The following is a 26936-nucleotide window of genomic DNA, read 5'->3' on the forward strand; positions in this document are numbered from 1 at the left end:
GCTATTTCTGATATGTAACCATTATCTTAATCTAATAGTGATTTTAATTGGATTTTGGGTCAAAGGAAACACTTAAGCTAGATGTGTGCTCACAGAATGTTATTAATGGAGATGTAAGATGATTACAGTGAATTAAAGGAAATAGCTTCTATATTCGGTGCAACCTCTTTATCTTGGCATTCAAGGCCCTTCTAGTTATTAATTCAGCCTACTTTTTAGCTTCACTTCTCTCTACCTCCATAGAGATTATATCATTCTGACAAACTGGATACCCTACCTGAGCATCTCATTCACCACTAAGGTATCAATTCTCAGATTTTCTGGCCCCAACTTGCCTTGCCAGCCGCAAACTCATAGTTCCTCACTTTATACACAACACTTCCACAAAGATGCCCTGCTGGCACCTGAAGTTTGACATACCCAAGACAGAATTAAATGTCTTTTAAAGGCATTTACACACCTTTGCCAACTGTAGAATAATCAATGCTTTCTAATTCCCCAAATCCAGAAACAGTAGTTCCCTCTTATTTGAGGTTTCAATTACCCAGTGATGTGTTTTGGCATTGTCCTCACTCAAATTTCATCTTGAATTGTAGTTCCCATAATAATCCCCATAAACCCTCATGCTGCTGTTGTGATAGTGAGTTCTCATAAGATCTGATGGTTTTGTAAAGGGCTTTTCCCCTGTGGCTCAGCACTTCTCTCTCCTGCTGCCATGTGAAGAAGGATGTGTTTGCTTCCCCTTCTGCCATGATTGTAAGTTTCCTGAGGCCTCCCCAGCCATGCAGAACTGTGACTCAATTAAACCTCCGTCCTTTATAAATTATCTAGTCTCAGGTATTTCTTCATAGCAGCATGAGAATGGACTAATACACCCACATTACCTAACAGTAATATAGACAGAGACCACATTCACACAACATTTATTATAGTATATTGTTATAATTGTTCTATTTTATTATCGTTGTTAACCTCTTGAGTATGCCTAATACATATATTAAACTTGGCCAGATCCAGTGGCTCATGCCCATAATCTCAGCACTTTGGGAGGCCAAGGTGTGAGATTGCTTGAGCCCAGAAGTTTGAGACCAGCCTGGACAACATAGTGAGACCCTGTTTCTACAAAAACTTAAAAAAAAAAAATAGCTGGGTGTATCAGGGTGTGTCTGTAATCCCAGCTACTAAGGAGGCTGAGGTGGGAGGAATACTTGAGCCCAGGAGTTCAAGACTGCAGTGAGCTATGATCAGGCCACTACCCCAGCCTGGGCTAGAGCGAGACCCCATCTCTTAAAACTACTACTAAGTCATTTTAGTTTTTCTTTTGTTGGTACTAAGTTTTTGGAATCCAGAATGTATTTTACACTTCATAGCAAGCACTTCTCAATCCAAACAAGTGAGATTTTAGACTCAATAGCCACATGTGGCTAGTGGCTCCCATATTAAGACAGCACAGGTCAGTAGCATAAAGAACTTTAGAGTTCTTGAACTGGCATTCTTGATTTTCTACAAGTTTAGCTACCGCCCTTCATTTTTCAGCTTCTCCCTGCTCATCCAAGCCCCAGTGTCTAGTTGTCTGCCTTTCTTTTCCTCTTGTTATCCTTCCCTGCCGTGGAAATCTGGCTGAACCCCTGCCAGGGCCTATCCGAATGCCACTTTCAGAGCAGGCTGGCACTGTTCTTGAGGTGCTGCATTCTCGTGGTGTCCGTAAGCACTAACCACTGGCTGTTGACCCTCCTGCAGCAGCATTTATGGGAGCCATTTGTCTGGTTTCTCTGTGAGAAGTCTAGCTCCCCACTAGCAGGGGAGCTTCTCAGAGACCGGCTTTCTCTCAGCCCTCTTATTTCCTAGCGTACTGTGCACAATGTGGTGGTCCACGTGTGGCCTCCATTTGCTCTTAGGGTATTCTTATTCTTATCCTTTGCTGTTTGATAGTTGTGTTCCTGACATCTTTGGGATTTTTTTTTTTTTTTTTTTTTTTTTTAGACGGAGTCTCGCTCTGTCGCCCAGGCTGGAGTGCAGTGGCGCAATCTCGGCTCACTCTAAGCTCCGCCTCCCGGGTTCACGCCATTCTCCTGCCTCAGCCTCCCGAGTAGCTGGGACTACAGGCACCCACCACCACGCCCGGCTAATTTTTTGTATTTTTAGTAGAGACGAGGTTTCACTGTGTTAGCCAGGATGGTCTTGATCTCCTGACCTCGTGATCCTCCCGCCTCAGCCTCCCAAAGTGCTGGGATTACAGGCGTGAGCCACCGCGCCCGGCCATCTTTGGGATCTTAAGCAATTTCTCCTTTAACAGTTAGTTTTCTTTACCTTTGAAATGTATTCTGAATGAAATTTCCCTTTGTATCTGGATCAGTTCCACTGTTTAAAGGGTATTCTTGCTCTTTGCAGTCTGAAGCTTTTGCTTATGCAATAAAGGACATATTAACTTCTGTGTAGAAACAACCACCTAATATGAATAAAATTAGGCTTCATATGTACGTGTAGTAGGTTATTCTAGTTTTAGTCTGATTCTTATCCCAAATACAACTCTTCCCCTTATATAACTTAGTTATATATATGTATTGTATTAAGGCTTTTTTCCCTACAGCTTTATTGAAGAGTTTATATGCTTTCTGAATTTCTCTTTTCCCCTAAAGAGATTTGGTCAGTGGCGTTTTGCTTGGCATCCTTTGCTCGTGTAAAAAAGCAAACAGGTGCCCAAAAGGTTGCGCTCTATTCTGGGAGAAATCTGATTAATGTTGAAGGGCTGTGTCAGGTCAGATTCAACCTGCTGACAGATTATTTAGTGAGTGCGAGGATCGAGGATCAACTCTAAACGTTATCTTAGATTTTAATGGTTTTCCTGTGAAGCGCATTTGCAGGTGAAACCAATTTGTATTTAAAGTTAATTGTAGTTGTACCAGAGACTACTTAAGACGAAATTCTTCCCTGAAGCAGGCAGTGGTTTGAAAAGAATTAATGATTCATCAGATAGTGTTGCAAGGCTTATAATTATATTCTGTGTTTTAACATAAATTGTTGTGTTTTAAATTGTGGTGAAATCTTACTCCTATTAAAATAAGAGTTTCTCCAAAGAAGTTCCTATTGAAATGATCTTAAATTCTCTTAACATAAGTTTCCCAGACCTCTTCACAACTCCCTGAAAAACAGAGTGAAATGGTGCTGTTCCTTGTAAGATAGATCCCTAGTTAGCCCGGCTGTTTCTCTTTCCCTCACCCCTCAATCCACGTGTTCTATTTCATGGATACCAAACGTCTGCACGCCTCTAACCACACTGCCAGCAGATTGCGAGTGGACTATGAAAGTGGACTATGAAATGGCTCTCTTACTTAAACTCCTCCTTCCGCTCTTGCTCTCCACACAGCAGGCAAAAGGATCTTTTTTCTTTTTAAACGTGTTATCATTGTTATTTAAATGTTGTGTTATGGAAAATTTCGAATATATATCAAAGTAGAGAGATGGGTGTACTTCTTATTCAGCTTCAACAACGATCCATTCATGGCCAGTCTCGTTTCATCTGTGCTTCTGTCACTCCCCCTTCAACCCCTTAAATATTTTGAAACCAATCCCAGACTTTTTATTACTTTAATTAGCTAATTTGGAATTGCCCTGTGGTGAAATTTGGTTTATTGGTTGGTCACATAGGTGGGGAAAGTTGCTGCTGTCCCAGTGGTGATAAACTATTTGTTGCCTTCTTTATGTCTTCCAATTCTGTTTCCTCTTACTTTTTCACGATGTGTTCCCTTTCTTTTTGATAACTGCCATCCCCAGAGAAATAGTTTCACATGTCCAATTCATGTTAAGCCAGTTTTTCAGGGATGTATATATAGGCACTCTACTACTTTTGTACCAAATACATTCTTAAAGTTGAATGTACAAAAAATGGGTATATGGGAAGGATGTTTCATGCTCAGAAAGTTTTAAAAATTATAAAATCCCTGTTTTAAAAAATCATGATACATGCTCATGATAAAAATAAAACAATACAGAATGGTATGAAGTAAAAGGCAAAAATTCCCATTTTGTTCATGGATCGTTTTCAGTTCCTTATTTCTAAAGCAACCATTGCTAATATTTCTTATGGATCCTTCCAGAAAGGCCATTTAAAGCCTTAATAGTGTATATTTTTGACATTTTCTCTCAGTGTCTTTGAATTTAGTAGATAGAAATTGGTTTTAGTTTGGAAAGAATAGCTTGGTGTTTTGCAAGAGTTTGAGTAGAAGATTGTATGATGGCTTTGATATTTTATTGACTTTCGTAAACACTAATTTCCTCTTGATAAAGGAGCCTTAAGCAGACTCTGAACTCATCAGCAACTCTTTGGGCCTATGAAAATCTCTATACTAGTACTATCCAGTAGAAATACAATGTGAGCCACATATGTAATTTTAAATTTCCTAATATTCATATTAACTAAAAGTAAAAAGAGGCCAGGCATGGTGGCTCACACCTGTAATCCAAGCACTTTGGGAGGCTGAGGCAGGAGGATCACTTGAGCCCAGGAGTTCAAAATCAGCCAGGCCAGGCGCGGTGGCTCACGCCTGTAATCCCAGCACTTTGGGAGGCCGAGGCGGGCGGATCACAAGGTCAGGAGATCGAGACCATCCTGGCTAACACGGTGAAACCCCGTCTCTACTAAAAATACAAAAAATTAGCCGGGTGTGGTGGTGGGCGCCTGTAGTCCCAGCTACTCGGGAGGCTGAGGCAGGAGAATGGCGTGAACCCCGGGGGGCGGAGCCCGCAGTGAGCCGAGATCGCGCCGCTGCACTCCAGCCTGGGTGAAAGAGCGAGACTCCTTCTCAAAAAAAAAAAAAAAAAATCAGCCTGGGCAATACAGTGAGATCCTGTCTCTGTATTGCCAGACAAACAAAAACTAGCTGGGTGTGGTGGCACAACCCTGTAGTCCTTGCTACTCAGGAGGCTGAGGTAGGAGGATCACTTAAGCCTGGGAGTTCAAGACTGCAATGAGCTGTGATCGTAACACTACACTCCAGCCTGGACAACAGAACAATTTTTTAAAGGAAAGGTGAAATTTGGCCAGATGCAGTGGCTGATGCCTGTAATCCCAGCACTTTGGGAGGCCGAGGTGGGCAGAATACTCGAAGTCAGGAGTTTGAGACCAGCCTGGCCAACATGGCAAAACCCTGTGTCTACTAAAAATATAAGCCAGTTGTGGTGTCGAGCACCTGTAGTCCCAGCTAGGGAGGCTGAAGCAGGAGAATCGCTTGAACCTGGGAGGCAGAGGTTGCCGTGAGCTGAGATCACGCCACTGCACTCCAGAAGCCTGGGCGACAGAGTGAGACTCTGTCTCAAAAAAAAAAAAAATAGGTAAAGAAAGGTGAGCTCAGTCTTGATAATGCATTCTCTTTGGTGCATTATATCCAAAATATTCTATCTTTTTCTGTTTCATTTTTTGAGACCAGGTCTTGCTGGTCCACCCATGCTGGAGTGCAGTGGCATAATCATGGCTCACTGTAGCCCCAACCACAGGGCTCAAGCAATCCTCCCGCCTCAGCCTCCTGAGTAGCTGGGACTACAGGTGCACACCACTATGCCTGGCTAATTTTTTTATTTTTAGTAGAGTCAGGGACTCACTGTGTTGTCCAAGCAGGTCTTGAACTCCTGAGCCCAAGTGATTCTCCCACCTTGGCCTCCCAACGTGCTGGGATTATTGGCATGAGCCACCATGCCTGGCCCAAAATACGATTAAGTAATGAATATAAAAATTAGAGATTTTGGGGGCCGGGCGCAGTGGCTCATGCCTGTAATCCCAGAACTTTGGGAGGCCGAGGCCGGCAGATCATGAGGTGAGGAGATGAGACCATCCTGGCTAACACGGTGAACCCCTTCTCTACTAAAAATACAAAAAAATTAGCCAGGCATGGTGGCACGCACCTGTAGTCTCAGCTACTCGGGAGGCTGAGGCAGGAGAATCCCTTGAACCCGGGAGGCGGAGAGGTTGCAGTGAGCCGAGATCATGCCACTGCACTCTAGCCTGGTGACAGAGCGATGGAGTTTCACTCTTGTTGCCCAGGCTGGAATACAATGGCGCGATCTCAGCTCACCGCAACCTCCGCTTCCCAGGTTCAAGCAATTCTCCAGCCTCAGCCTCCTGAGTAGCTGGGATTACAGGCGCCTGCCACCACGCCCATCTAATTTTTTGTATTTTTAGTAGAAACGGAGTTTCACCATGTTGGTCAGGCTGGTCTCGATCTCCTGACCTCAGGTAATCTGCCTGCCTCGGCCTCCCAAAGTGATTTTACTGTTTTTCATACTAAGTTTTCAAAATCCACTGTGTGTGGTTTTGTTTGTTTTTTTTGAGACGGAGTCTCGCTCCGTTGCCCAGGCTGGAGTGAAGTGGCATGATCTTGGCTCACTGCAAGTTCTGCTTCTCAGGTTCACACCATTCTCCTGCCTCAGCCTCCCGAGTAGCTGGGACTACAGGCGTCTGCCACCATGCCTGGCTAATTTTTTGTATTTTTAGTAGAGACGGGGTTTCACTGAGTTAGCCAGGATGGTCTCGATCTCCTGACCTCGTGATTCGCCCGCCTCTGCCTCCCAAAGTGCTGGGATTACAGGCGTGAGCCACCGCGCCTGGCCCACTGTATGTTTTATACTTAGAGCATGTCTCAAGTTGGGCTTCCCTCATTTCAGGTGCTCAGTAGCCACGTGTGGAATGGCTGTTGTATGTACAGTACCGCCCTCTACAGGGTAGAAGGAGAGGGGATGGGATATGTTCTCAAGTTGGTTCTTTATTTCCCAGTGATTGACCAGTTTGGAGTTAAAAGGTTGCCACTTTTGATGTTCTTTGTGATCTCCAGCTCTGACTCAATTGTATCGTCACTAGCATCAGCACTTTGCTTAAAAATCAATTTTCATTCTTATAAAAGACAACAAAGTATTAATGACAAATATGTCTATACACAGATGCTAATCCTGCTGAAATTGAACTCTTGGCTGGTAGGCAATGCCACCCTGTGGTAGCTCTAAAGTTTATTCATCAGTATATGACAGGCCAAATTCTAAGTAGCGAATGTGGCTTAGGAGTGTTAGTGTAGAATACATTAAACGTGAGTGCCTTTTATTCTGAATTTTGGAGTAAATGTATCTAGTAGCATGTAGTGAAATTAACTGTTAGGAGAAAACAGAGGTAAGAATTCCTGAGAAGTTGGTAAGATTGTTCCTTTACTGTAATTTTTTTTTTTCTTCAGGGGTTGCAGATGGTGTAGGAGGCTGGAGAGACTATGGAGTTGATCCGTCTCAGTTCTCAGGGACTTTAATGCGGACGTGTGAACGTTTAGTAAAAGAAGGACGGTTCGTACCTAGTAATCCCATTGGAATTCTCACCACAAGCTACTGTGAGTTGCTGCAAAATAAAGTCCCTTTGCTCGGTAAGTGGATATCCTATGTGTTTTCCTCTAAAGAAGCCCCCTAGATAGTTAAAAACAAAACCAAGAAAATCATTTATCAGACCAGCTTTTTTCTGAGGCTCTTCCTACTAAGCAGAGTGTGATAGAGAAACTACAGGCTAACCGCCAGGCGCAGTGGCTCACTCCTGTAATCCCAGCACTTTGGGAAGCTGAGGCAGGTGGATCACCTGAGGTCGGGAGTTCGAGACCAGCCTGACCAACATAGAGAAACCCCATCTCTACTAAAAATACAAAAATTAGCCAGGCATGGTGGCGCATGCCTGTAATCCCAGCTACTCAGGAGGCTGAGGCAGGAGAATCACTTGAACCCGGGAGGTGGAGGTTGCAGTGTGCCGAGATGGCACCATTGCACTCCAGCCTGGGCCACAAGAGCGAAACTCCGTCTCCAAAAAAAAAATAAAAGAGAAACTATAGGCTAACCAGAAGATGTAGTACTGCTTGGAAGGAATGTGGATAGGTACAGCCACTTCGGAAAACAATTTGGTATTAAATATGAACATACAGTATGCCGCAGCAATTGCACTTCTAGGTGTTTACCGTAGACTAGAGAAACTCTTGCACAATACGTGAACCAAAAGATAGGTATGAGAATGTTCTCAAAATGTTGCCAATAGCAGAGAACTGGGGACAACCTAAAAGTCTATCTGTTGTAGAAAAATGCATTGTGAAAAGAAACGACTTAAAGCTGCGTGTTCTACTCAGGAACATGTTGTGGAGGGAAGAGAGAACATTGCAGAATTCCACCTAATAGTCTGATTCCATATATTTCAAGTTTAGAAACATAAAAAGTTAAAACTGTATTGTTGAGGGATTCTAAAATTTGGTAAAAGAAGAAAGAAGAGCAAGAGGAAAGAAAAGAAATGATCTGGCCTGCAAAATTCAGTTCATTACCTGTGATGAGTTCAAGTTGTGTTTGGTCACCCCACACTGCTAACAGGTGATTAGTCGGTGAAATAACTTGGCACAAATTAGATCCCCGATAATCTTGTATTGGAAAACTTAAAACCAAGTATTTAGGGTTTGTTTATCTGGTATACTAATGGAGCATCCTTTGGCCAGGTCTCTACATTTGTTTGTTAAATGATTTCCTGGGAACTTACCCAGCCTTCTAAGCAGACTCTCAGAGAGGGTATTATTACGTTTCTGCTCATTGCCAGCATCTTTCTAGTTACTAGAAGGCCTCCTTCCCAGTCACCATTGACATTTAAAATCAGCCCTTGTTCGGCCATGCGCGGCAGCTCACGCCTGTAATCCCAACACTTGGGGAGGCCGAGGTGGGCGGATCACGAGGTCAGGAGATTGAGACCATCCTGGCTAACACAGTGAAACCCTGTCTCTACTAAAAATACAAAAAATTAGCCGGGCGTGGTGGTGGGCATCTGTGGTCCCAGCTACTTAGGAGGCTGAGGCAGGAGAATGGTGTGAACCCAGGAGGCGGAGCTTGCAGTGAGCCAAAATCACTCCACTGCACTCCAGCCTAGGCGACAGAGCGAGACTCCATCTCAAAAAAAAAAAAAAAAAGCCCCTGTTTAGTGTTAATGGAGATCACCACAGTTGTAGAATTTGCTTTCAGTTTAAGTCCTTTGTAAGGAGTTCTTTTTATCAGTCTGCTGTCTTCTGTCTTTGTGCTGTGATTAACTAACTTGTTTTCCTTCAAACTGAAAAGGGATCTTGTCTTGCAGTTTCAATATATACTGCTTTGTCTTAATTCCCTGTTTTGGACATGCAATCTGGAGCTTGCCTGGCACAGTGAAACATTCTAGATTCTATTTCTAGCACCTGTCTGTCAACTTGCTGTGTGACTTTGGGCAAGCCACTTAACCTGTGATCTCCTTGCTTCACATGTTAAATGGAGAGAGAGCCCCTAGACACAGATTCTAGGGGACTGCCTCCTGCATGTTAAGAGTGGCTCTGCTGACCCTCTGACCCCCGATCATTTACTTTGACTTGAGATAACCGGTTATAAAACACATAAATATCCTGATTTTACACTTTAAAAGCTTTGATTTTTGCTGTGCTTTTTTTTTTTTCCTATTCCTACTTTCCCTTTCTTTCTGTTCACCCTCATGTAACTGGGAGATTTTAATAAAATACATTTAAATTTAATATTAGAAAAAATAATATTTTCTTACATTGAATATTGTGATTACTTTTTTCTCCTAAAAGGCACATTGAAATAATCTTTCATCACCATGTTTGACACACCTTTTTTTTTTTCACAAAATCTACACATCTCTAGGCTGTTTGTAATGAAACTCAAGCATATTTTGACAAAGACAGGCTGCTTAGTTTTACTGAACTTCAGCTAGATATAATTGTAAATCATGACAACTTTACCAGATAAGTTAGGTAATTTTTTTTAATCCAGCATTTGCTAAAAAGCCTACAAAGCAATTCCAATATAAAAGGCAAGCTGGTAGCTGTAACCACTTATTTCTTTGACTTTCTAGCTGCGATTGGGTCTAAGGGCATTACAGACTAATTGTTGACATACATGATTTCCTCAGAAACCTTTAAATGGATTGATAAAGTCCTAAGCAGCCAGCGTATCTTAAGAACCTGAGGGGTTGGTCCTAATAAAGTTATCCCTTTTTCTGCCACACAAAAGGCTTAGTAGTAGTTTACAAAATAAGAAGCTGGGTGATAAAAATATTTCCATTTGAGCATGAGGGACTCGCCTAGGTTCCTGTCTATATGGGTCATTTGCCTAAACATCCTACACTGTGGTTCTCAGCACCGCTTTTCTTACTCATCTTTGCCTGCTTATTCCTCTCCAAACATGTGAGAATGATTAGCTCTTCTCCCAATATTAGGCTGCTGGGGCCTGAGCCACGTGCACACATCAGGAATTGAGGAGGCAAAAGAGGAGGGTACACTCCAAGCCCAGATGGTTCTGTAAGGCTGGGCTTATACTTGTTGGTGCTGCTTTGGATACTGAAGCTCAGTCACTCACCAGGACTGTTTTGATTCCAACTTGGCGAGTTACTGTCACAGGGTAGCAAAGGATAGCCTGGTTTCGTCAGTGAGTAATAAGGAGTCACGTGAGTCCTTCTTGCAGCAGAATTTTCAAGGATGTGCTACTCGGGTTTTCTTTCTCAGAATATAATCCCATGAGTTTTCAGAAGATGTTTTGGGTGGTGATCTATTCATGATAAAAGGTTAGAGTTGATGTGCACTGAGTTAGGAAGGAAAGGTAATGGGCAATCTTTGTCCTACTATAAGCTATGGAGCGGGTTATCTGACAGCACTACCAGTGAGTTACAGTACCTGTGCTTTGCTTTTCATTGACACTTAATGGCTAGCATAGTATGAGTTTAGTACTAATGCATATAGTGTCGATAACAAGGAAATGGAATTTCTGGGTATTAGCATGAGAAAGATATGTATATTTTTAAGTGTTTTTAAATTACTTTGTTAGGACAAAATAATAAAAATTACCCATAATCCCACTAAAAAAACTATTAATATTTGAGTGATTATGCTTTCAGATTTTCTGTGTGTATGTGTGCATAGAATAATGGTAACTTGAATTGAGTCTACTGTGTGCTCACAACAGCCCCATGAGGTAAATGCATAGGTACTTAATTTTATTCTCCTCTACCTTTTTTTTTTTTTTTTTTGAGACAGAGTCTCGCACTGTTGCCCAGGCTGGAGTGCAGTGGTGCAATCTCAGCTCACTGAAACCTCCGTCCCCCGGGTTCAAACAGTTCTTGTGCCCCAGCCTCCCAAGTAGCTGGGATTACAGGCGTGCACCACCACACCCAGCTAATTTTTTGTATTTTTAGTAGAGAGGGGATTTCACCATGTTGGCCAGGCTTAGTCTTGAACTCCTGGCCTCAAGTGATCCACCCACCTCAGCCTCTCAAAGTGCTGGGATTACAGGCATGAGCCACCATGCCTGACCTATTCTCCATTTTGTTAGGAAGAAACAAGTCTGGAGAGAATAAGTGACTTGCCGTGGTCACATAACTGGAAAATGATGGCACACTGGGATTTAATACAGCTGGTTCCATGGCCCATTTGTTTTGTTTTCCTTTTAACTATCATTTTAATAATTTAGACTTTGCCTATTGCTTTTAAAAAAAAATTTACTTCTAGTAAACTTTACTTTTTTTGGTGTACAGTTCTTTAAGTTTTGACATCATTTTTGTTGTTGTTAAGGAAACTTTCATATGAGTTTGTAATCTACTTATTTTAAAGTTATCTTTCCTTTCAAATATATTTTACATAATCTTAATGGCTATAAAATAGCTAACACTATCTGTTGTAAGGGTTTGACATGACTTAACTAATTTTAATTCTTAGAAACAATTCTGTGAGGTACTTACTGTTATCCCTGTTTTTGTGGATGAGGAAACTGGGGCACAGAGAGGTTAAGTAGTTCGCCCCGTCACAGAGCTGGGAAGTGGCAGAGCTAGGATTCAGACACAGGCAGGAAGGAAGAAGGCTGACTCCAGAGCCTGTACTCCTGAGTATTACGTGATGGTATATCTTTGCACTGTATGGATGTACTGTAATTTATTTAACCAGTCCCTTATTTTAGATGTTTAGATTGTTTCTAGTTCTTCCTCTCATCTTAAGCAATGTTTTTGTACTTGTCTTGTTTGCCTCTCTAATTATTTTCTTAGCATAAATTCTCAGAGATGGAATTGCTAGATGAAAGAAGGTACATTTTTCAGGGCTATCTTGCCCGCCAGGAAAGTTGTTTCCTTTTACTTTTCACTCTCGCAGAATGAATGTTCTGTGCAGTGGGCATGTTCCCTACACTTTGCCAACAATATGCATTATCTTCTTTTGACTCGTGTTAAACTAATAGGTGAAAAGCGTTGCTAGTGAGGTGGTCATTTTTTCATATATTTACGGATCATCTACACTTATTTCTTTGTGAACTGCCTATTTTTCTATGTTGCCATTTTTCTGGTGGAGGTAGGTATAGGTTTAACTATTAGTACTTGAGAGTGGTCTCTGCTAGTTGTGCCATTAGCCTTTCAGTCTAGGAAAGATTCTGTGGCCTGTGCACAGCAAAGCTATGCAGAGTTCTTTGCCCAGAGTCTCTGTCGAATGAACAGGTTGATTCCACAAGCTGCCTGCAGAAATTTGGTCTTGTTACCTCATAGTGAGTGAGTCATTAGTCTCCAATAAAAATTCTTCATGACCTCAACAGATGGAAATCTGGTTTAAAATTGTAGTTATGTGCCCTGTCTTAAATGTTAGTGAATTTTGTGGAGAAGGCTTCCTGCCAATGACTAATAAGAAATGTCGGGAAGAATGTAACATTTTCATTCTGGCATTGAAGTATTAAAACTTAATATCTCAACAGCATGCTTTTGAGCATTTGGCATAGATGACAGCACTGTTGAAATGAAATAGTGTGATTAAATACCAGTCATTTTTATTGCTTTCTGTCACTGCAAATGGAAGAATTCAGATCATCTGTGGCCCAATTACTATGTATAATACAAATCCTTTTTCTTTCCCCACCGTGTTAACCGTGATCAGGATTTTATTGATACTCATAGAGGATGTGGAGCATAACTAAGAAAGGTCCTGTTCAGGCAAAGGAGATTCAGATTACGGTGTGTTGCTCTTTGGGGTCATGTGTTAAAATGTGTGTGCAAAGGCAGCCTAGGAAGAAAAAATAAATGGAGATGATTTTTGTTTTTAGGTAGCAGCACCGCCTGCATCGTGGTGCTGGACAGAACCAGCCACCGCTTACACACAGCAAACCTGGGCGATTCAGGCTTCCTGGTTGTCAGGGGTGGTGAAGTCGTGCACCGATCAGATGAGCAGCAGCATTACTTCAACACTCCATTCCAGCTCTCAATCGCTCCTCCCGAAGCCGAGGGAGTCGTCTTGAGCGACAGGTAATCTCCCCTCTCAGCCATTAAGTGTGAGCAGGACGTGGCTCATTCATAGTCCCCTCCTGTACCCCTTGAATGCAGTGAGGTAGGCATTTCCATGAAAAGAAGACACTGAGAATGTTCTCATCAAGAGGACCTTTTAGTTTAACTTTGAAAGATACTTTTCTGGAACTAGGTAATCTAGCTAAGTGGAATTCTGATAAATACCCAATAATTTGACAAGACTGTGAAAATACTATTTCAGGCTTACAGAATATCAATTTTTCATATCAACACCACATGGTACATACAGTACTTTATTAAATTGTGCTGGAGAAATGAGTCATTGTTCATGCATGCCATTGCTTATACAAGATTTTGCATACATTGTTAGGGAAGAGCACAAACAGATATCTGCGTTATTTATCAGAGTAACTTCCTGATTCTCTAGACCTCTTACTACATGCATCAAATAGAACTTGCAGGAAATGGAGTCAAAATGGTCTTAAGTGACTGGGCACAGTGGCTCACGCCTATAATCCCAGGACTTTGGGAGGCTGAGGCGGGTGGATCACTTGAGGCCAGGAGTTCAAGACCAGCTTGGCCAACATGGTGAAACCCCATCTCTACTAAAAATGCAAAAATTAGCTGGGCGTGGTGGCAGGCGCCTGTGGTCCCAGCTACTCAGGAGGCTGAGGCAGGAGAATTGCTTGAACCCAGGAGGCAGAGGTTGCAGTGAGCCGAGATCGTGCCACTGCACTCTAGCCTGGGTGACAGAGCAAGACTGTGTCTCAAAAAAAAAACCAAAACAATAAAACCAAAATGGTCTTGAGGTGGGCACAGTGGTGTAGGACCATAGTCCCAGGTACTTGAGAGGCTGAGGCTGGAAAATCGATGGAGTCCAGCCTGGGTGACATAGTGACACCCTGTCTTTTAAAAAAAGTGGTCTTGGATATGTTCTTTGATAATGTTATTGAGGTGTTCTCTTTTTCTTTCTCACGTCTTTTCTCAGTTCACTTTTAAATTGTCAAGAACGTTCCAAGATGGTGCTTTCCCCCCCGCTTCGCTGAGACAGAGTCTTGCTCTTGTTGCCCAGGCTGGAGTGCAACGGCATGATCTCGGCTTACTGCAACCTCCGCCTCCTGGTTCAAGCGATTCTCCTGCTTCAGCCTCCCAAGTAGCTGGGATTACAGGCGCCCGCCACCATGCCTGGCTAATTTTTGTATTTTTAGTAGAGACAGGGTTTCACCGTGTTGGCCAGGCTTGTCTCAAACTCCTGACCTCGTGATCCACCCGCCTCGGCCTCCCAAAGTGCTGGGATTACAGGCATGAGCCACCGCGCCCAGCCAAGACGGTGCTTTTTTGAGTTGACTTTTACAGTTTATCTTTTTTTAGATGAGTGTCCAGAGTAAGGCAAAGCCTCAGATTTCAGTGTCTTTTAACAATCTTATAGCTTTATAGGACCTGGCACAAACATCACTGGCAATTCATAAATGTTGATTAATGGACAATGAACCTTTTGTAAAAATAGAAGCATTCTAGCAAGTACTTGTCTCTACTTAATAGCTCTCATTAAACCAGCTCTTAGGTCCAAACTAAGATAAAATGAATTATTATTGCCATCTTTTAAACTGGAATGAGCATGTTATATAATTAAATATTCAGTATTGCCCATCTAAAAATTAACCTTAGTAGTAAAAGTAACTTTTACCGTTAAAAGTCTAAATATTCTTCCAATTATGGTCACCAGCCTAAATCCGAAAGTGAAAAGTAAAAGTAGGCAGGTGACCATAATTGGAAGAGTATTTAATTCTAGGCCCTTCTTAAGTTGGCTGTAATCTACATTATTGTTAGCCACACTGGAGTGGGGAGAACTCTGAACCCCAAGGCCTCCGTAGAGCCCAAGCTCAGATCACAGTTTTTGGAGACTGGTGCTCTAATTTTTTCTTCATTTGATTCTTCTTGTTGGGCTTCCAAGCACCAAAGCAGCCCTACCATATCTCACACACTGTCTGTGGGACAGACAGGTTGGGGCAGTACTCTGCCGGCATGCCAGCGAGGTGGAGGTGGCTTCCCCTGGAGCCCAGAGACAGCTCGCTAGCATGTGATTTCAGCTCATGTTTCAGTGCAGTCAAAAGTTTCCAGCAGCACAGTATGTTCAATCAAAATGGGCAAAACTGCAGCTGGCGGAACACCAAGCTCATGGGTGGGAGTGTTAGGAGAGGACGAACTGTCCAATGGGAGCAAGACTCATAGACAGAATAGCAAAGGACACTCCTGGGGAAAGAAAAACCTCAGCATAAAACAGAGCTTCAGTGCCAACCTGGTCATTAATCTACACTTCTAGAATCTGATTAGCTTTCAAAGGCTGAGCAGATGAGAGCGTCTTGTATTGTTTTCTTTTTATTCCACAGAAAGAATTGACCTGATTTCCCCCAGTTTTACAGTCTTTTTCCTTTTTTTTTTTTTTCATGCTGCATGTATCTCCTTAGTTAATGGTCCCTCTTATCTACAGAATATTATTTTAACCTTAACTTACAGGTTTTCCTTTAGTAGACATTTTTACAAAATGTTGATTATCTAAATATGTAAGTGAAAGTCAGTTCCCTGCAGCAGCACATGGCAGAACTTTACATGTACCACCTTTTTCCTCAGTCAAGTGAAGATGAACCAGAAATTTTCTGAGTGCATTTAGTGTGAATCCTTATAGGCATGTGTGTTTTGTTAGTTTTTATGCTTTCTCTTCACAAATGTTGTCACATGTTGCTTACACAAGTGTTGGGGTTTTTCCGTGGAGCTTAGGGTGCTTTGGATCTGGTACCTCCCTTCCGGGTCAGTATCCGATTTGCTTTCCTGGCTCTTGCTCCTTAATTACAGGTTAAGGCAGATTATCAGATCTCACCTTTCCCTCCCCAGGGAGGCTTGGAAGGAGTGAAACTGGCCTTAAGAAGTCGCCAAGAACCAGCCTCAGGAGGCCATGATCTCTGAATATAGGATCTTTTCTCCCCACCTGGGGTTTTCCCCCATTTTTATGTCTGTTTTCATCAGGCATTGTCAGAGAAAAAGATCTTCCATCTGTTTTTTTTTAAGAGTTGTAAACAAAAAAGTTTAATGAGACATCTGCCTCATGTTCCTGCCCTTAGCCACATATTCTCTCCTCAAAGGTAGCCACTATGAGCAGTTTCTTTTCTTTTTTTTTTTTTTTTTGAGACAGAGTCTTGCTCTGTTGCCCAGGCTGCTGGAGTGCAATGGCGCAATCTCGGCTCACTGCTACCGCTGCCTCCCTGGCTCTAGCAATTCTCCTGCCTCAGCCTCCCAAGTAGCTGGAATTATAGGCGTGCACCACCATGATCTAAGTTTTTGTATTTTTTGGTAGAGACAGGGTTTCACCATGTTGGCCAGGCTGGTCTTGAACTCCTGACCTCAGGTGATCTGCCCACCTCGGCCTCCCACAGTGCTGGGATTACAGGCATGAGCCACCACCCACAGCCCGCTATGAGCAGTTTCTTTGATTCTCTCCACATCTATTCCCTGCATATAGAAGCATCCATGTCTGTGTGTCTTTCTGCCTTTTTTTTTTTTTTTTTTTTATGGAAATGGTTGCACATACGACACACCGTCTTCACCTTGCTTTCTTCAACAGTATATTGAAGAGTTTTTCTCCTCAGTTTGGAGAGTCAAATATTTTGCTGCTTCATTCATTTAGTTACGCAACAGATATTTCTTTTTTCCTTGAGATGGAGTCTTGCTCTGTTGCCCAGGCTAGAGTGTAGTGGCACCATCTCAGCTCACTGCAACCTTCACCTCTGGGGTTGAAGCAAGCTATTCTGTGTCAGCCTCCCAAGTAGCTGAGATAGGCGCATGCCACCATGCTTGGCTAATGTTTGTATTTTTAGCAGAGATGGGGTTTCACCATGATGGCCAGGCTGGTCTTGAACTCCTGACCTCAAGTAATCTGCCTGCCTCGGCTTCCCAAAGTGCTCGGATTACAGGTGTGAGCCACTGCACCTGGTCAAGATATCAAGATATTTCTTGAAGACCTGTTACACGAGGCACAGTAATAAATACCTATGTATGATGAGCACTTTGGGACCCTTGGGAGACACAGAGTCCTTACTATGTCAAAACACTGTAGCTATTTCCAGTGAATGTATTCTTTTTTTTTTTTTTTTTTTTTTTTGAGACGGAGTTTAGCTCTTGTTGCCCTAGCTGGAGTGCAATGGTGCAATCTCAGCGCTCACTGCAACCTCTGCCTCCCAGGTTCAAGTGATTCTCCTGCCTCAGCCTCCCTAGTAGCTGGGATTACAAGTGCGTGCCACCACACCCAGCTAATTTTTTGTATTTTTGGTAGAAACAGGTTTTAACCAGGCTGGTCTCAAACTCCTGACCTCAGGTGATCCGCCCCCCTTGGCCTCCCAAAGTGCGGGGATTACAAGTGTGAGCCACCGCGACCGGCAAGTGAATGAATTCTTTTTTTCCTTTTTCTTTTTCTTTGAGATGGAGTCTCACTCTGTTGCCAGGCTAGAGGGCAGTGGCGTGATCTCAGCTCACTGGCTCACTGCAATCTCCATCTCCCGGGTTCAAGCAGTTCACCTGCCTCAGCCTCCTGAATAGCTGGGATTACAAGTGTGTGCCACCACACCTGGCTAATTTTTTTTATTTTTAGTAGAGACGGGGTTTCACCATGTTAGTCAGGCTGGTCTTGCACTCCTGACCTCAGGTGATCCACCCGCCTTGGCCTCCCAAAGTGCTGGGATTACAGGCGCGAGCCACCGCACCCAGCAGTGAATGAATTCTTAAAAGATTGGCATGTTGTTCTCCACAGGTATTCATCATCCCACCCTCACTATGGCACCCCAGGAGCCAGATTCAAATATCCAAGGAAACTGATGAGTGAAATATGTGAATAAGTGGGCTGAGTGGCTGGTGATTACAGTGGCTCATGCCTGTAATCCCAGCACTTTGGGAGGCCGGGGCAGGCGGATCACCTGAGGTCAGGAGTTCAAGACCAGCCTGGCCAACATGGCAAAACCCTGTCTCTACTAAAAATGTAAAAAAAAAATTAGGCATGGTGGTGCATGACTGTGGTCCTGCAGGCACTATTGTACATGCCTGTAGTCCCAGCTACTTGGGAGGCTGAGACAGGAGAATCGCTTGAACCCAGGAGGCAGAGGTTGCAGTGAGCCTATATTGTGCCACTGCATTCCAGCCTCGACAACAGAGCGAGACTTGTCTCCAAAAAAAAAAAAAAGAGGATGGAATTCGGCTGTAAAGAATTAGGAATAAAGACTCATTTCCACTAGGATTTTAGAGATGTGTTAGATCTGACTCAGAAGAGAACCCTTCCTCCTCAGCCACTTGTGACTAATCATCAGACTTGGTTTTACTCGGCAGTTTCAGTTAAAAATTTGAAACATTTATATTAGAGTTTTCAGTTAACTTTTTTCAGGGTTGGGAGTTTCAGAATGACTTTTTTAAAAAATTGACTCCATTATAATAAATTAGTTTTTCTTGCAGTAAAGCTTATTACATTGTAAAATAGTGCCTGTAGGACATTTTGAACTCATCTCTAAAGGGCCTTCTTAACTTTGTCCCCTCCCCTGTCCTTGCCACAGTCCGGATGCTGCTGATAGCACGTCTTTTGATGTCCAGTTAGGAGACATTATCCTGACGGCAACAGATGGACTCTTTGACAACATGCCTGATTATATGATCCTTCAGGAGCTAAAAAAGTTAAAGGTAATTAACTCAAAGGTTAGCTCTTGGGAAAAGTGGCCCTCTCTGGACAGCTGAGTTTTGTGGATTCAGTTGCATTATCTCTTTGTAGTTTTGGAAAGAACTATTTTGTAAATTTCAGGAAAATAATAATAGCTCTGGTCTTTCAAATAATTAGAGCACTTGGAAAAAGAAGCTTCCTACCCAAGTTTTTCATAGGCTGGTAAAAGTAGGAAAAGTCTAGATGGAGGGCATTTCTTGTTTGTATCTTTATTTGTATTTTAATGGTGTCTAATGGTGTTGGGTCCTGGTTGTTTCTCCTTTTATTCTTCTAACACACCCAGCAGGTGTTGAATCAGGCAAAGACAGGAAATAGTCATGCCAGAGCCAGCCAAAGGCAGCAGGCCACTGGAAACCTTAGTGTGACCTGAGCTGCCACCAGTAACCAAATAGTTTGGGTTTCTCCCGTAGACGAAGGAGGTGAAAACTAGGCTTTCAATTTTTTCCTGGCTTTGTGAACATACTCTGGGAAAAATGAGTCTTTTTCTCATGAGTCTTTACCTCTAACCAGTATGACTTTGGGTACATTTCTGTCTTTTTCTATTATTTATTGAAGTTGCTGAGATCTGAGGGTTTCTTAAAACTGTTTAAGCAGTATTTTCTTCACATAAAATGAGGCATCCTAAAGATCCTCTTTTAAAGGGTTGCAGTGAGGATTAACTACAGCCCTGTGTAGGAACTCCTTAGTGCCACGCCTTGTCTGTGGAGTGCAGTCAGTGTGAGGTGCTTCCTTGTCACAGGCACTATGCTCTGTGTGGTGACACAGTGGTGAGCAGAATCTACACAGTCCCTACCTGTATGGAACTTACATCCTAGTGGAGGAAAATAGATAAATACAGGGAAGTAGGGCCGGGCGCGGTGGCTCACGCCTGTAATCCCAGCACTTTGGGAGGCCGAGGCGGGCGGATCACGAGGTCAGGAGATCGAGACCACGGTGAAACCCTGTCTCTACTAAAAATACAAAAAAATTTAGCCGGGCGTGGTGGCGGGCGCCTGTAGTCCCAGCTACTCGGAGAGGCTGAGGCAGGAGAATAGCGTGAACCCGGGAGGCAGAGCTTGCAGTGAGCAGAGATCGCGCCACTGCACTCCAGCCTGGGTGACAGAGCGAGACTCCGTCTCAAAAAAAACACAAAAAACAAAAAAAAAACAATACAGGGAAGTAAATCTATGATGTAATGTGGGTGCTAAATAAGAAGAAAAACAAAGCTGGATAAGGGAATAGAGAGAAGGGACTGCTACTAATTTAGATAGATTGGTCAAGGAGGGCCTTTTTGAGGAGGTGACGTTGAAGCAGAGACCTGTCATTATACTGAAACTAGAGCTGAAGTGGACCTCGTCTTCCCATCCCCATTGTGCAGATGAGGAAGTTGGAGCAGCAAGGATAAAGGTATGGCCCAAGATTTCACAGCTAGACAGGAATCTCCTCCTGATACAAAATTCTGAAGGTATTTTCACTAGAGCAGCTGGTAGCTCTTGGAGAGCAAACTGGGGTTGGCCAGGCTGTGTTCCTAAGCAGGGAAGCTTTTGTGGTATCCTTCAAAGGCTGTCAGAATCTGCCTTTTCAGTTCATCCTATTTTAGCAAGAATACCTTAAGAATTTCAAATGGGAAAAAAAGCAAAAATGAAAATCCAAACTTTAGGGCTTAAGGCCACCAAAGCAAAGGACTTTCTGATTGATACCTTGTGCAGGCAGCACTGGAGTCTTGTTCATATTAGCCAGGGCATGATGTTTTAATGTCTTTTCTAACTAGAATAAAACTTAAATGATGGAAAAGGTGGTGAGATAAATGTTACTGTCTTGAGCATTATGGTAAAATAACTTCCTCATGCTTTATCTTAGAATTCAAATTACGAGAGTATACAACAGACTGCCAGAAGCATTGCTGAGCAAGCTCATGAGCTGGCCTATGACCCAAATTATATGTCACCTTTTGCACAGTTTGCATGTGACAATGGATTGAATGTGAGAGGTAAGCATTCTTTGGGAAGGTCATAGGGACTGAATGGGGACATGGTGTCAGTAGAGTGGAGCATTCTGGGCTCTGGGTGAGACTGTGGAGGTGTCCTCTCCCAGCCCCCAAGCTGTGCACTTGTGGCTTTCAGCAAGGTCAGGAGGACGAGAGCAAGTGCATGTCATCATGTCTTCCCCACACAGCATGCCCTTCAGAACTGAACCTCACTGGCCGCAGAGGCAGGTGGAACCTGAAGCCCTTTATTGCCGCCACCGCAATGCTTGGACCTGAGCCCAAAAGGCTTCCGAGCTCTGCCCAGAGTGCGTGGACATTCCTAACAGTTTAACATTCTGCCTTTCACATGTCTGACATTTCGCTTCTCCCTTCCTCTGGCTTTGTGGGACTCAACAGTATTTGCCTGACAAATTGCCACAGCAGGGTTTGAAGAGGGAAGCAATGTGAAACTGCCCTTGACTGAAGACTTGTCCTATCTATTGCATGATGTGTGACTTTGGGAGCAGCCCAGTGGCTCCGTCTCAGGGCTGGGACATGTTGGTGCTAGCATAATGAGAGCTAGTAGAATTAGTTTCTTGTTGACATAATTTTATGACATGTGAAACATTTCTTAGTCCTCCAAAAAATGTTAAAATAGAAAAAGTGCATGCCATAGCTGTTTGGCAGATTAGAATACAAGGCTATTCCTATTTTCAAAACATTGGATATGTCTGTCTAAATTAGGATTGTGGGTATAGAAGCATGTAACTTTCTCGTCAGATTCACTGTGATTGATGTGAACAGAGGGTGTGGTGGCTGTTTCAGTAGAGCTCCTGTTGTAAAGGAGCAGGGAAGATTTTTTTTTTTAAGCTTCAGTTTCATGTAATTTCTTGGACTTTTAACTGTTTTTCTTTATCAAATATTTTTTTCTTCATTCTACTAGGGTATACTGACAAACCAAAACTGCCTGGAATGCAAGCATTTGTCTCCTAGTACTTATTTAAGTACACATTTTTTATTGACTTTTCCTTTTAAAATATACTGATAGGTTCTCATTTTCATTGTAGGTGGAAAGCCAGATGACATCACCGTCCTTCTTTCAATAGTGGCTGAGTATACAGACTAGCCGAGGTGTCAAGTCCTGCCTTTCATCATCCCAAATTTCCCCTGCCATGTGTGCTGATCCTGCTGGCAGGACCACATTTCTTTGCCACTGATCTCAATGGCCAGTGATGTAAGTCTTTAGGCTGTCTTCTTGAGACCCGTTGAGATCTTTGTTGAGAACCACTACTATCATTCACTAGCTCATATCTGCCGGCAGCAATTGAAGAGATCCAGGATTTGAAGATTGGCCTTCATTTCTTGATGTTCTTTCCATGATAGGGATGGAGGTGTTCAGTGCCACCGTGGCTGTTACTTTTCAAAGTAGTTGAAGTATTGAATATGAGTAATGTTGGTAAAGTGAATTCAAAATCCTAGTGTGCTAAAGGGATTGTACAAGTCTAACACAAATTGTACGTAATGATACATCTACTAGAAACATACATTATTGATCAAAAGAAATGTTACATGTGTACTCCACAGGCATAGTCTTTGTTACGATGATTGGTGTGGCTTTATGTCTTTGTTATAAACTCCTATTTTTCAGGGGCTTATGATTCTGCTCTAGAACATTGCTCTGGGTTATAGTTTTGATCCCAAAAGCTTTTTTGTTACAAATCGGGAGAAAAATCCATTTTAGTTCTATGGATGGAAATATTTCATGCTTTTAAAAAAGATGTTTGTGTTCCTGTGGTTAAAGTTTTGGCAGTTTATTGATTAGTCCAAATCACAGGCTAAGGCCTGATCTCCAGGAGGGGTGGGGGAGACACTTTACCAGTATTTTTTTATGGAAATATTACTCAAGGTTGTAAAACCCCTCAAAGCCTAGAAATTTAATGTTATGGCTGAAATTCCTCCTAGTTGTCTGATAGGATGCCCCTGAATGGGAACTCTAGGGCCCAAGGCCTGAAGGGTTGAGAACAGACAGCTGTAACTTTGAATTGTGTTGGCTTTCAATGGTCATGCTACTTACCCATACTCGTACTCTCAGACCTTTTATTAGTAGCCTTGCTTTCTATAGCGCATGCACCAAATCCAGTGAGTCCATGTGGAGAGAGCACTGTGTGCAGCGGCAGCAGCACAGACGTCCATGAGGAAAACTCCCAGTGATGATCTGACATTTACAATTACCCCACACGGAAATTTAGGGGTTTCTGAATCAAGCTTAATGTTTACAGTTTCCAAATAGCCATTTTGCAGTGTATAGTTTCCTTACAAAACTACCCCGCATTCAGTTTTCCCATTATCTGCAAGCTGAAACTTATTTTTAAGTTTTGTGTACAAGTTGACTGCTGTAAAGATACATATTTTTGGGTCAGTTTTTTTCCTTCATTAACTTGGTGGTAGAAAAAAATACTTAGAAATCCTTAAATTAAAGCCATGTTTTATATATAAGTCAGGTAACATTGGTGTATAGATGAGAATGCAATTAAACCTGATGAGAATCTACTTGAGAATATAGAAAGTCTTTCTCTAAAGGAGATACTGACTCCCTGGTTTATTGCATTAAAATTTATGTTTGAGGTTACCTCAACTTGTTTGAAAAGATTTTGTTTTGTGAATTTGTACTGTATATTTGAGTAACTGTCAAGCTTTTATTTAAAATTGTTTAACATGTACCATGTACATGTCATTACTATATTTCAATGCATCATGCTTGTAACAGGCATTTCATTTATAATAAGAATGAGTTATTCATTTGTAAGCCGTTCAGTAATTTATCTACTATTCCTAAATTGGCATAATGTTAGATAATCTATTTTGAATCACCTTTAATTACATGTCAGAATGCCTTAACTACCCTAACTTGACAAAACAGAATTCTTTGGTAGACGAGGTGGGGGCGGGGTGGGGGGTCTGGAGGGAGACTCTATTTAAGGAGAAATCATCATGCTATGTATGATAAAACACAGAAGCATGAGTGGCAAGTGGTGGGGTATTTATTTTGCACAAACTATTTGCAGTCTCTGTGTATTTAAAAAGTAAAGAAAGTTGCATCCAGAAGGGTTTTGTAAGAATGAATACATTTATATTAGGACTGACAACTTCAGCTCTTTTGTTTAGGTTTTCAATTATTTTTGGTAAGAGGTATGTAGCCTTATGATCTGGATATATTTTGCATTCATTTTCCAACGCCTACATTTAATTCCTGGTAAGAGCAGTGCTCGTCAAGTTTCTGGTTTTTCTCTGCTCTCATTTAACCCGTCAAACACAATCTTTGTAAAGCTAGATTGGTGGTGTTTTATACAACTTATTTACTCAGCTTACCTTTTTGAGAAATGATTGTTAGAAATTGACAATGTGTTCCTTCCAGTGATACTGAAAGTAGTGGGGCAAGAATTGAGTTTCACAGTGGAATTGGCTTTGGATCTGGCCTATAGATTAGTGACATAAAATATTTTCTCTATTTTCCCCTGTTCTTTTTGTGTTATGCACTTAATTTTATGACTGCTGGGGGGTCAGCTGGAGTGCTGCTTAACAAGTATCTCTCCTACTCTCAGTGGTCAGAGGCTGTGTTGGACCCATAGTAGAATTTTCCAGGTCACAGACCCAAGCTTCCATGGGTTGTTACTGTGCTGTACCACTTGGTGGGTCTGATTCTGAACCTGATGTGTGTGTTAATTGTATTTTAAGCAACACACACACACACACTTGCCTCATGTAATGGACTTTTATAACAAAAGAAAAAATTTGGATTTCTAATTTACAAATGGCAAATTATTTATCCCTCTCTGGATGCACCAAAGACCAGTAAAGTTTATAGCTTTTCCATCTATATTTATAAAGCAATACTGTATTATAAAAATCAATATTTTTATCACATGCTTGAAATTTTTATTTTGTTGTTTTAAAATGTGCACTCTAAACATATCAGAACCTTATTTCTTCCTATGAACTTAAGCTGCCTGCGCACAAAAAAAAAAAAAAATTTACCAAATGGAGATGCAGTAGAGCCCATAGGCTCTAAAAACTAAAAGAAGAAATGGGATGCAGGGGGAACAAGTTATTTGTCCTGAGTTACTGTACTTGCTTGACATGGTTGATGGGTACTAAATCACAAAAGAATCCATTCCAGGTATGCATGTCTGGGGTTGGGCTGTATCTAGATTAGAAACTGGGTTTCAAGCTTTGCATGATGGGAGAGCGTCCTCTCCTATCAGCTGTGTGTGTTCTGGACAGGAAAGTAGCCCGGAGATGGAAACCACCTTCAGTACCACTAGCCCACCATACCAAGTAACAAGTTAGGCAGGAATCGTGGGAATTTATTGAGTCAGCTTTGAGTGTTAGGGAGAATATAAACAAGATTGGCTCGAATTGTAAACGTTTGTACTTTGGATGAGTTCATGGTTCTTAGGTCACCTTATACCAGCTGTCTTTGGTAGAAGCTACAGCATTCAGTTTCTCTGGAAACTGTATCACATTTTTGCATTTAAAAAATTTTACAGTATCAAAAAACCAAAATCTGCTTATAAAACAAAACATGAAGCAGGACATATTTGGATTCTATTTATTTAAAATTAAATTCTTTGCAAAATTGAACTTCTCAACTAAAACGTGTCCGTGTCAAAATTTTAACTGTTAGCAGGTAGTTTGTGGCAAAGATGGCTAAATAATGAAGCAAATTAGAATCTGTGTGTGTACTAATGAGCTGCTTTTTTTCTGTTGAGACTATCATTATTTGTCTTATTACCCAAGAGGCAATTACCTGAATTTGGATGTCTGAATTATAACTTATGCAGGAATAGTTCTGTAAATACATTTAAATAAACTGTAAAGATATTTAATAAATATAGTATTTATACTAATCTGTGTACTTTTGGTTTGAATAGCAACTAAATGAGACAGCAGCCTTTGACATTGAGTTTGTTGGTCACTATCAGGTCCTCATTTCCAAGCCTCCTAGTCATTCTAGCACTGATTGATTATATGCTACTTCTTTAACTGGCTCCGGCTGCTTCACTACATCAGTTTAGCTTCCTCAGAAATTCATCAAAATGGACTGACAATTGAATGTAAATTATAGAACTTTTTCCCAGCTGAGGCTTTGCACCTTCCATATAGTATAGAGGGAAGCTACAAAAAAAATCTGGTGTACAGTTGTGTTGTTTAACAGAGATGTTCTGACAGATGCATCCTTAGCAATTTCATCACTGTGTACTAACACAAGCCTAGATGGTCTAGCCTACTACACATCTGGGCTATATGGATAGCCTGTTGCTCCTAGGTGACAAACCTGTATAGCATGTTACTGTACTGAATACTGTAGGCAGTTGTAACACAACAGTAAGCATCTGTATATCTAAACATAGAAATGTTTCAGCAAAACTATGGTATGAAAGACAAAAAAACGGTACACCTGTATAGGGCAGCTCCATTATCTTCTGGGACCACCACTGTCTGTGCAGTCCATCGTTGACCAAAACGTTGTTACGAAGCACATGACTATTTGAACTTAGCACTCTGTATCCAAATTCTAAAATCCAAAGTGCCTGGCTAATTTTTGTATTTTTTGTTGAGATGGGATCTCACCATGTTGCCCAGACTGGTCTTGAACTGCTGGGCTCAACTGATCCGCCCACCTGGGCCTCCCAAAGTGCTGGGATTACAGGCATGAGCCACTACACCCTGCCAGTATTAACTATCTTTAATAGTCCAGTGCTGCATCCAGGCTATTACTGATGATGATGCCTTCAAGACCTAAACCCCTCTGCCTATTTCAATGAATGAACCAGAAATGTTATCCTCAGCAGAGACCTACAGAGTTACTCTTGTGTATAAAAGCTCCCTGTGTAGGCATCTGCATTTGTTAGAAATACCAGAAATTCAGTGTTAATCATCAG

The 26936-nt window shown here is 42.0% G+C and overlaps 1 protein-coding gene across 2 annotated transcripts in view; it reads left to right on the forward strand.

The window, feature by feature from the left end:
* PPTC7 (protein phosphatase targeting COQ7) overlaps positions 1-26936 on the forward strand; it is a 51844-nt gene that overhangs the window by 23228 nt on the left and 1680 nt on the right. Inside the window, exons 2-6 of one of the 2 annotated variants that reach the window (XM_032168700.2) lie at positions 7215-7394; positions 13099-13297; positions 18889-19012; positions 20889-21018; positions 22062-25960. In XM_032168700.2, coding sequence (XP_032024591.1) covers positions 7215-7394; positions 13099-13297; positions 18889-19012; positions 20889-21018; positions 22062-22120 — 692 coding nt within the window. In that variant the 3' untranslated portion in view covers positions 22121-25960. Of the gene's footprint in view, positions 1-7214; positions 7395-13098; positions 13298-18888; positions 19013-20888; positions 21019-22061; positions 25961-26936 lie in introns of those variants that run through there. The other variant, XM_058424638.1, reaches the window with a different exon arrangement.

The sequence above is a fragment of the Hylobates moloch genome, unplaced genomic scaffold (genome assembly GCF_009828535.3).
Source record: "Hylobates moloch isolate HMO894 unplaced genomic scaffold, HMol_V3 SCAFFOLD_12, whole genome shotgun sequence".
Lineage (NCBI taxonomy): Eukaryota > Metazoa > Chordata > Mammalia > Primates > Hylobatidae > Hylobates > Hylobates moloch.